Genomic DNA, 11,956 nt, shown 5'->3' on the forward strand with positions numbered 1-11,956 from the left:
ATATATATATATATATATTTATATAGGTTCATAGGTGTGTACTAGGCTAATGGCCCTGAAGCTTTAGAAGCCTAGCCCATAGGATTACCCTGGCATTGTGCCACCCAACCTTAGTTCCCAGTGTCTCTGTCAAGTAGAGCCACTGGAATGATCCCAAGAGTGAATTTTCTATTTCCAATCCACTCATCAAGATTTCTCTTGAAGAGGGCCAGTGAGGTGCTCTGTAGACATGAATGAGAAGTCTATTCCATAGCAATGGCAGTCTCTGGGTATGAACCTGTCCCAACAGCATGTTCTGTTGATTGTGGTAATGAGGTAAAGGTCTCTGGAGCATGTGGTGCAGAGCGATTGGGATTTCTTTAGATGCAGCATTTCTAACAGAGCTCAAGTCAGACATGGCTTTGTAAGTCAAGCAGAGATTGCCTCTAAGTAGGTGATATAAGACAGAGTATAGTTGGAGTTTTTTGAGTCTGTCCATATAGGGCCAGTGTTTAAGGCCTAGGATCCTCTTTGTGAGTTACTATTGTGACCTCTCCAGTTTCTGCAACTGTCTAGTGAGGTACATGCCAAATGCGGCACTGTACTTGATGATTGGTCTAATGAGGGAAGAGTAGAGGGAGACAATGACCTCCTTCTTCCTGGATGCAAAACCCTTAGTAAGCAGTGGCAATGTAGTGGTCAAAACAGAGGTTGCTGTCAACCTATGTTCCCAGATCTCTTATAATGCCTTCTGTGTTCAGAGGACTACCATCAATGTGGTAATTCATGGGAAATGGGTTTTTCCCAAAGGGGATGACGACACATATTTTGGCATTGACCTTAAGGCCATGGTTCTGACATCAGTCGTTGGTCTCAGTGAGGCCTTTCTATAGGATGTCAACATCACTTGGGGAGTTAATAATAGCTCCCGACTTGCAGTTGTCTGTGAACTTTTTCAGCCAGAGTCCCTTAATCTTGCCTGGACTTCAGAGAAGTACATACCAAACAGGAGAGGACCAAGGACCAAACCCTGTGGGACTCCACTCTTGACTGGTTTGCAGTCTGACTTGGAGTCAGTTACTTTCACACTGTTGATTCTATCTGTGAGCCAGTTTGCAACCCACCTAGTGATATACGAATTGATGCCTAGATTAGTGAGTTTTTCTATGATTCCTGAGTGGGGAATGGTATCATAGGCCTTGGCCAGATCAAGGTAGGCTGTATGAACCACCTTGCCTTCATCTTGCAGCTCTGGTGACTGACTCAAAAAAGTCAACCAGGTTGAGCAGGCATGATCTACACTTCAAAAAAACAAACTGTGAGGGATACAGAATTTGGAGAGTTCCTATATCCTTGTTTATTAGGTCCATGGTAATGCATTCCATAGCTTTGCATATCAGACTCATCAGGCTAATGGGGTGATAGTTCCCAGGGTCTGTAATTGCTCCTCCTTTGTGAAGATGGATGAATGTAGCAGTGTACCATTCAGTAGGGACAAAGCCTGATGTGAGGCTGTGATTGAACAGGGCACGCAGGTGAAGTGCCAGTTCACTCTGTAGTTCATGAAGAACACAGCCAAGAATATTGTCAGGCTCCATAAAAGCTGTATTCTTGGCCTTGGACAGTGCTGTTTTAACCTGTGCAGCAGTAATATTTGGTGTCTGGCAATCTACTGGTGTTGTGATTGGTCCTTTGCGGGGGGGGGGGGTAAAGTTGGCACTGAATCTGTTGGCCAGTATATTGGCAATATCTGTTGGCTCTGTATAGGAGGTACTATTGTGCAGTAGCTCAGAGCAAATCTGGGTATTGCCATGGAGATTCTTTACATAACTATAGAAGGCCTTGTGGTTGTCTTTAATATCTACTACAATCCTGTTTTCATAGCTAGCTTTAGAGGATTTTATGAGGGATCTCAACTTTTTATTGAGGCTGATAAAGGAATCTTTTCAGTCTTGGGACTTCACCTTATTCTGCATCAGTTTCCTCCTTCTGTTGTAGAGTTTGTTTATGGTAGGGAGACCACCAGATTGGCTTCCTTTTTTTGGAGGAGAGCATCTTGGTTCTATTGGGTATGGCAAGATCCATGCATTTGTGTACATCTTCGTACAGTGCATTGGTGTATAATTCAGCAGTCTTGCAACTATTCTCTATTTGCATGGGTGCCATGAAGTTACCCACCTCTGTTTTTAGGACCCCAAAGTTAGCTTTGGAGAAGTTTTTCATGGCGGTTACCTATGCAGGGGGTGGGGTGGGAGGGATGTGTATTTCCAAGGTGATTAGTTTGTGGTCAGATCTAACCAAAGAGGAGTTGACTACTGGTGTAGAGCAATGGTCACCCATGTTAGTAATGACCAGGTCAAGGATGTTGCTACCTCTAGTGGGGGTAAAAACGAGCTGGTCCAGGACATTGGAATTAATGAATTCCAGGAAACGTTGGACAAGTGTATTGGTACATAAGTAGTTTTTTCAGTTAATGGAGGGGTAGTTGAATTTGCTCAGTATGAGAGTGTTAGGCTGGACCCTAATATTCTACAGGGTGCTTAGGAACGTGGAGTGTGAGTCTTGGGACATGGTTGGGGAGTGGGGACCTACAGCAGGCTATGACCTGAATCGCTGTCTTACCCAATGTTAGCTACATCTTTAGTATCTCTGATGAGTTATGTTGGGATACCAGTCTAGAGGTGTGGTGTGCACATCCTTTATGACTATGGAAACACCACTGCCTTTGGAGCTTCGGTCCAAGTTCTGCGGCCAAAACATGTGGAATGAGTTATAGCCTGGTAATGCAGTAGTGCTTTCTGCTGCTTTATACCGGGTCTCTGTTACAGCACAAATGTCAATGTTCTCCATTTTAAGGAGTACTTTGAGTGAGTGCATTTTGAGATTAAGACTTCTAGCATTGAGCAGCATGACCCTCAAATTCCATTTGTTTGTAGCTGTTGTGGTGGTAATTTGGTCTTTGGAACACTGCCTAAAAAAGGCTTTATAGGGCTGCCAAGAGCCTTGGCCAATATCCGTAATCCCAGGGTTAACAGATGCAGGCCATCTCTGGCACAGCATCAATGTCTGTCAATCATGTCATCACACACACACACACACACACACACACACACACACACACACACACACACACACACACACACACACACACACAGATATATATATATATATATATATATATATATATATATATATATATATATATATGGATCTAGGACTGCTGAACGAAAGTTCAACAGTCCGAATCCACTATCACTGAACACACTTTAGCGAAAGCGCTTTCACCGAAAAAGCACTTTCGCTAAAGTGTGTTAAACAAAAAAAAAAACATTAAATTAATGTTTTTGCAGGGGGGCAAGCCCCCTGCACCCCCCATGGGTTGTGCCCACATACCCCCCCACTACAATATTCTCACTTTGAGATCACACTTCCGTGGGGAAAAGGGAATTTTCCCTTATCTGCACCATAGTATGACCTCTGCAACAGGCATACTTATGTGAAAGTGCTTCTTCGGTAAAAAGCACTTTCGCGTAAGTATGCACAGGCATACTAATTGCCGGGTATACTTTCACGTAAGTATGTTCGGCCGTTAGTGATTTGGTGAAAATTTAATTCAGGGATCAGTATGGATTATATATATATATATATATATATATATATATAAAATATATATATATATATATATATATATATATATATATATATATATATATATATACTTGGTTTACTATTAAATGTATGAAATTCAGAATAATTTCATACTTAAATATCGACAAATAATGTTGAAACTGCAGATTTGCGACTGTTCAGTTAGTTGTAAATCTGCAGTAATTGCCAGAAATGTTGACTTCAACATTTTATGGCAATTAACGAAAATACCACCCTTGCCGTAAATCCCAACCACCTGCAACTCACATCCCATTTATGCAGAGGGGAAAGCTCCCCTGCATCTCCAACTATATATTCCATCTCCGAGATCGCACTACAGTGAGGAAAGGGATGTATTTCCCTAACCGCAATGTACCGCGATCTCTGTACATCCCTTCAAACGTTTATATTTGCGAATGCACAGGACATTCACAAATATAACGTTCGAACATTTGGAATGTACTCATATGAACTATTCAAACATCTATAGTTCAAATAATTCAGAGGCGTACATTCCAATGTCGAGATATCAATAATAAACCTATATACATATAAATATATAAAATGTATTTTATATAAAAATACATTAAAATATATTATAACATATATTTATATAAAATATGATATACTATATATATATATATATATATATATATATATATATATATATATATTTATATAAAATATCCATAAATTAACCATAGTGCAATATTTTAAGGTCCATAGTACAATACTCTAATGTTCACAGTCCAATACTCAATGTCTCTTCTGTGCAAGGATAAATGCAATGTCTTAACCAAGTATCTGTGCAATACAAAAGTCTCATGCAAGTAAGTGTTCAGTTCAAAAAGTGTTAAATTGTGTTTCTAAGTATGTGCAATATTAGTCTGTCTACCTGCATGTCTGTGATGTAATAGCCAGGTGTTACATGTGTATATGTCTGTGAAAATAGTCTATACGTTGTCTGCACATTGAGTCTGGAGATACAGAATTTCGTTCAGTTGTTGCACTTGTGTGATTTCTGAATGACAATAAAGTTTACTTTGACTTTGACTTAATATAATTAATCATGCATATATAGATACATATGTACACAGATTAATCTTACAGCACAGTAATGACACTGATGAAGTGGCTCAGCCTGATAGAGGAGGGAGCACTTTGTTTTTTATCTTTTCCTAAACTCTCTGTTAACTCCTGGTAACAGAAACATGGTGATATTTGTCACACAACACCAAGATAGTGCATACAGTTACTAAATATAATTATCTCTCCCTCCAGCACTAACAAAGAAACTGCTCCATATGCCCACAAATAATACTAGCATATATAAGCATGCAAAAATCATAGCACTGTTGGAGAGTGGGGGAATATCACACACACTGATAGTTATGTAGGGAGAATCCTAGAACCTGAAAATACAAAAAGAAGGAGGGAACACACCAGACATGTAAAATTCTCTTCACCACCATTATACATTCAGCTTTCACAAAGTAGTGTGGGATCATCCAAAACAAGAAGGAAAGGCAGTAATAGCAGTCAATGAGGAGGGGTGAATAAGTGAAAGTGGGATGAAAATGAGGGGGGAAAAATAAGATATGAGGAATGCTGTCACAGACAGTAAAACTCATAAAAAAATCGGATGCCAAGTGTTGGTATGGTGAAGGGGTCAAAGATAAGAAATGTAGTGTACAAACTTAATGAAGTCTGAGATCCTGGTTGTCTTTATCCATGAGGTATGTTACATGGAAATTATGACTGATAACATAATAAACAGCCTACTGGAAAATAATATCACAGTCAGAAAATCACAATAAAGTTAGGGGGTTTACTGTAATTCTTTGCAATGCTTTTTCTGACAAATCCATAACAATGTCAGGTTTTTAATAGTATATCACAATGCAGAAGGTGGATTACTTTTCTTTTGTGTATTCTAAAGGGTAGTTCATGAGATCTTAATATATGTACAATTAAGTTGCACTTTAATTATAAATCTTACAAGGTTCAGTAGCATAAGTGGAACAGAAAGGGACCTATGTGACTTTATAATTCATAAGAAATTTGTGAAGTTGTTGTATGTGGGATTTTATTTGATTGTAAAAAATCTATCAAAGGATTTGCATGTCACAATCTCTTTAATTAACTTTTAGTTAGAAATAAATAGAATCAGATGGAAAGTTAGCATATGGATAGCTAGGCCATACAAAATAAAGGTCTAAAATGTATCTCACAAATTTTTGTTGTGTATTCCAGGTTGTACTACACCCTCAACAACTGCATCTACAACAACAACCGGTGGTGATGATTTCTGTAAAGACAAGCCTGATGGAACTTATGCAAACCCAGATGATAAAACCACCTATTATGTATGTTCTGGAGGAGTTACCTACAAAATGAACTGCCCTCCTGGCTTAGAATTTAATGAAGATTGCTCATGCTGTGATTGGCCAAAAAAAAGAAAAGCAAACTTATGGTTTTGATTTCTAAAAGGCAAACGTGACAGTATATATCCAGACCCACAAGATAAAACATGATTTTATGCCTTCACTGTTGGAAAAAAAAAAACATATGCATTGCCCTTCTGGCTTAGTGTTTAACAATGATTGCTTATGCTGTGGCTGGCCAAAAAAATACATGCACATCTAAATGTAACTGTATCAGATCTGAACATAAAATACTGTTGTTTATTTCAGTTATTGTTTCATTTTTTTTTTCTGTTGCTACTATTCTGCACTGAAGAGATGCTTAATAATATTTACCTAATTTCTTACTTTGTTCACATCATTCTGTTAATGGGAACCATTCTTCATCCATATTTGTTTGATTCTGAAAGCTAAACTTTATAATACTGGTGGCCTTTGTCTGATGCATTTCCCGGCTCTGTTTATCACTATTATTATTCATCTGGTCCCTTACAGAATGCAATCAGTGGTAAAAGACTGATTAGTTGTGTGACCTCTTACTGCTCTTTATCAACAATCTGACATCTTAATGGGGTTCTATTCTATTCTATTTACAGCCTGTTGTCTCCCCACAATTCTCCACATCCTTCACAGCATAGTCACCAAAGTCACGTAAAAGTCATGTAGAAGAAGGTGCCTTCACCACTGAGACAGATTCATGAGTGCACCCACTTCACTACAGAACATGGGCCTTCTGCTCATATACAGATCAGTACAGTCATGTGTCTGTGTTTGATGACTACTGGGAGACACTCTAAAAATCCATGAGACCAAGTCATGAATGGTCCACCCAGCATTTGGGTTGTTTCACCGAGTTTTTTTTTCTAATGACTGTACAGTGTACACACCTTAGTGCTGAATACTGTCAGTTTGTTATGCTTAGATGTCTGTGATACATGAAAAAAATATTTACTTGTAATAGATGACGTTAATAACCTTTAAATAACAATGTATAACTGTGTGCATATAGTGATTAATGAACAACATATCTAGCTAAAGCTATCACTAGGAAGCAAAATATGACAAATAGAAACACAATATATATTGCTGCATCATAACACATTTATATGATGCTACATATAGATGAGGCATGTAACATCTATAAGTATTAAATGCACTCTGTTTTTTGGAAAAAAGAATGCATTTTAAATATCTCCAATCAAACTCATATTAAACAAGACAACCCATACAGAACTATAACATGTGGAAGCTTTCCACAACCCTATGTAACATTTTAAACAAAGGGAACTCAGTTTTTCAAACTTGTTATCAACTAAAGTGCTGATATAGGTGATAAGTCCATTTTTCCCTAGAGAGCTTAGTTCTTTTTATATTGTTTAACTGCAATGGAGTACAATGCATCTGGGAGAGGCTCCTGTGAGATCAGGTCCACTGTTTCTGATCAATAAGGAATGTGTGATCCACAATATTCAGTGGCGGGGGGGGCATGGGGTGGCATGCCCCCCCTTTAAAACTTGTATACATTTTGGTCGTGAGGAAGGAGGCAGAGGGTGAAGAAGAAGAGGTGAACAATCCAAATTTCTTTAATTTTCTTAAGCGCCATTTATTAGTTAAAACAAGTATGACGCGCTTTTTAATTTATAGAGCAACGCTTGTTTTTTTAACTTAAATTGCGTTTTAGAAAGAAAAGCAGCCTTCTCTGGATTACACTTCCAATACTACCTCTGTACCAGTTCGTAGTTCGTTGGTTTTGTGGTTTTACCAGTTAGTTATAGAAGGAGTTGATCGGGTAGGTAAAACCACCCAGTGCCAAGAGCAAAGATCTGAACTTGTTTGGCTTTGCTTACAAATGGTGGGATCATGTAGGATGGTTATATTAGTGGTGCATTTTTAGTTAATACAACTGTTAAACCTTCCATCTCTACTTTGTGGAACACTTTAATGCTTGCAAACCATTTACTAATAACTTAAACTATGAAGTTTGCAGGATGGTTAATATAAGTAGTTTATACCTTTGATAAAATAGTGTGATTCATCCTAATATGTCTGACATTTGTATGGATATACTGACCACGAACAACTCTTTACTTTGCTCAAGAAAATAACTGTGGGCTGTATGCACTACTAATGATGTGGCCATATTGCCCATTCTGGTGTATTTACAAAATTTAAAAATGGCGACTTAATACCATAAATGTTACTGACATTTATGTAGCAAAAATACACATTACATGATTTTATTCACAGTGATTTTTTTTGTTCTCCCAATTAGCTCCCTCCCTGTGGTTTAATTAGCTGGCGTTGCTGATGGGTGAATTGTGGGAATGTTTGATGTGTATATTGTGTCCCTTGTTCTTGTGTTCCCGAAATGTCTGGTGTAACAAATATGTTTTGTGCAGATTAACTCTTTGAAAAAATGACTGAAAAACGACTGTGATTGAAATGCTTAATTATTATAATATTATATTTTTTTATTATTTTTTTTTTTTATACTACTACTTCTACTGACACCAGAAAGTGCCGTGCTAGGCTGTTGAGTATCGCTCTTTACTGTCAAAATCAAACAAAACAACAAATCTATAAATAATGGGGGGGGGGGGGGGTGGGGGGGGGTAGTTTGTTGTGTAGTTCTCAATTAATCTAATCTTGTGTCAGTCCTTTGCACTCTTTAATAAGCCTGCACTGACTGACAGTAACTTGCATAATTAGTGAATTTCAGATGAATCTATATGTCCAAAGTGTGTGTCTGTGGTTCCATTAATGCGACGCCGCGCCAGGGTCCTGTTATTCTTAGTGAGAGATCTTCTTCTGTATTAATCACGCCATGGGCCACAGAACTCTAAAGTCATCCCTGTTGCCACATCATTATTTAATATCACGGACATCTAAGATTGTTTACAGTCCTGCACATAAAAACACACATCTAAACACTTGACACACATCATTACACACAATAACACACTGGTGTGTGTGTGTGTGTGTGTGTGTGTATATATGGTATATATATATATATATTGAGAAGATAAGGAGCAGGGGAGGTAGACAAGACAGATGACAGGGGGACGTGGTATGGGGAGGATGTACAGCGTTGCCCAGGTTGGAAGGTTGAAGCAGTTGCACAGCTGCACGCCTCTCATTGCAGATTGGTCTTGGAGAGCAACAGAACAGATGCTATAATCTTTAATCGAAAGTTGTTAAAGTTGGGACACACAAGAGAGAAAATGAGCTTTGAAGCAGGAAAAGGAGCACCATCACTAATATTAGAGTGAGCTTAGAGCTGTGAATGGATGAGCTGAAAGAATATGCTGCAGCACCAAATTCCATGATTGAAATCAATGGGAAGGTACATTGTACCTGCAGTGAACTTTCCTTGATATGGAATAATGACGTATAGTATTCTAAACATAGTTTATAAAATTAAAATAACCTAGTATCTGATTGCTATTAACCTTGTGTATAGAGGATCCTCATTGACAAAACAAGTAATCCAAGAATACTTTATTTTGTAAATTTATAGCTGGAAAGTGTGAATGAAAGAAGAAAGCTCTATTAATATGGTGATGGAACAAGAAAATTTCAGTAATAGTAATCTGATTTTGTTGGAGGCAGTCAGGATACACTTGGAAACATTTAGATGGCCATAAAAAGTGGCAAGAACACATTACAGAATATTACCCAGTGAATGATGGGATCTGAGGTTTGTGGAAAAACACATTTTACCACTCCAAGTGCTTTGCCTCAACCTCCTTGGAAAGAGAAAGATACTTTAATACTCATGACACATACAACATCACTAACATTTTGTGAGTGGGGACACCAGTTATCCAGCTACATTTGACTTAGAATCACCTGTCTGAAGGTGGGACAGATGTGTACGGAATGATGAATGGTGGCTGTAGTAGCTCGCACATCAGTAAGAGATTTTAGTCAAGTTCTGATGCAGTAATAAAACTATAGATGCCATGGCAGAAAAATAAACATTTGATGCATGAAGTGGTCCCAAATATCTTAAATGGTATAAATCAAACAGAACCAGAAAGGTACTGGCGCACCCAACTCCTGCTGATATAAGAAATCACTGCCTATTAATCTATGGGCACTGCATGTTATAAAGCAGTATTATTATGGTATATTAACTGATGGCAATTTGCCTCTTTTATCTCTTCACAAAGAACATCCGCAAAATGAACGACGGTGTTTCTGTACAGAATAATCAATCCACTGTTAATGGCAGCAAACTATCACCACTGGCCACCATGCTGATTACAACTAAAAAACCTACTGGTCATCCTATCACTTTTCAACAATTAAGAAGCTTAGAAAAGCAGGTAATTAAGATTTCATTTACCACCCACATTACTGGAAATCATGTAGACTTCCACAAAATTCAAAACTTCCCATAAAGTAATGTAAATTAAATACACACACACATACACCAACATTTTTTGTGTGCATGTATTTTTCTTTTGTCCCACAGTCTCACTGTGGTGTGATGATTTCATTTCTATACTTCCCACAATTATATGACACCAGCTGTGGAGGATTGAGTGCCTTCATCTTCCAGAAAATGAGGAAAACTTTTCTTTTCATCATAACTCCTCACAGTGTTGTAGGTGCCATGCAATATCAGCTATGCTAGTTTATTGTTTGTGTGCACTTGTATAGACCTGCTGTGGATAGCTAGAAAGTGATAAATCTCCATAGCAAGAAAATGTTCCACATGCTGTCTTCTTTCAGGGAACAAAACTAGGATTGGTGAGCTGGCATCAGCTGTTCACTTCCATGTCTGCTCCTCCAGTATACAGGCTGCAGTCTGAACCTAAGCCATTTGTCCTGTAGCCAAAGATTTATCCCTCTATCCCAAAAAGCCAGTATACATTGTCTTTTTTTTAAACAGAATATGCAATAATCCTTGAGATATGCATTTAGAGACAAATGTCCTAAAATATGTGCATGACATGAGATGTACAGCCTCAGTTGTTGAATGTTTCTACAAATCCTAAGCATCACATTTTAACATTTACTCCAAAATGTGCTGCCCAAGTAGTTTTCACATACAAATGTGGTAAAACCCAGAGTAACAAAATGCTTTGAAACCAAATGCATTTGCAACTCTACCTGAATTTTTCCATTGGAATATGCACATGGAAATGTCGAAATATGCTTACTGCTGAGGGAAGCCTAGATCTAGGTATACTAATAGAATATTTCAGTGGCTGGTCATATTCATCAGTACATTTTGTACTCAGTGGGACTCTTACTTAAAAAATGACTTTGTAGGGTTTGATTTTATGCCTCCCTTCTTTCTGCAAATTGTAAGCAATCAGTCACACACATACTAACCTGCTTCAGCTTAATTTATATCTATAATGTTCATGTAAATCCATCACAAACCCTGACAAAGTAGCTTGACATGTATGCATTCAATTTAACTTTCAGGAAAGGAGATGGTCTAAAATGAATTCCACTCATCTTATAATTCTAACCTTCCAAATGGTAAGTTTTGCAGTGTTTCAAAATCTTCCAGTTTCATGAAGCGTTGTTGTTGGCTTTGTCTCCCGTCTTTGTCTGAGGTCATTAAGGCCAAGTTGTTGGATGCTTAATAAATATCTTTTTGGGGCTGCTGCTTACTTTTTAAGTCTCTTCAAGAGAAAGGCAAAGCCTTGCAGAACCTTTGCATCTCTTATCCCTAAGTTTCAGAGGAATGATCCTTCTGGATCTACTTTTGTCTGCAACTGTGTCAGGCCTCAAGGGCAGGAAGGGTGTTAGGTGAGCCTCCTCTACTAAGGCTTCTCAGACTTCTTTTATCTGATAAGCCTGCTTCTGTTTGATAATTTGCCCCCACTTCTGTTATACCATGTTTGTCCATGTCTTCTTAATTGGCTTCTCATTACTCTGTCATCTGT

At 38.0% G+C, this 11,956-nt stretch overlaps 1 protein-coding gene across 3 annotated transcripts in view; it reads left to right on the top strand.

The window, feature by feature from the left end:
* Positions 1–6,319, top strand: part of LOC122799842 (acidic mammalian chitinase-like) — a 388,615-nt gene extending 382,296 nt beyond the window's left edge. For all 3 annotated transcript variants that reach the window (XM_044069170.1, XM_044069172.1, XM_044069169.1), the window contains exon 11: positions 5,881–6,319. In XM_044069170.1, coding sequence (XP_043925105.1) covers positions 5,881–6,107 — 227 coding nt within the window. In that variant the 3' untranslated portion in view covers positions 6,108–6,319. The remainder of the gene's footprint in view (positions 1–5,880) is intronic.
* Positions 6,320–11,956: the final 5,637 nt, after the last annotated feature.

Source organism: Protopterus annectens, chromosome 4.part0 (genome assembly GCF_019279795.1).
Source record: "Protopterus annectens isolate FY-2018-M chromosome 4.part0, PAN1.0, whole genome shotgun sequence".
Taxonomy (NCBI): Eukaryota; Metazoa; Chordata; order Ceratodontiformes; family Protopteridae; genus Protopterus; species Protopterus annectens.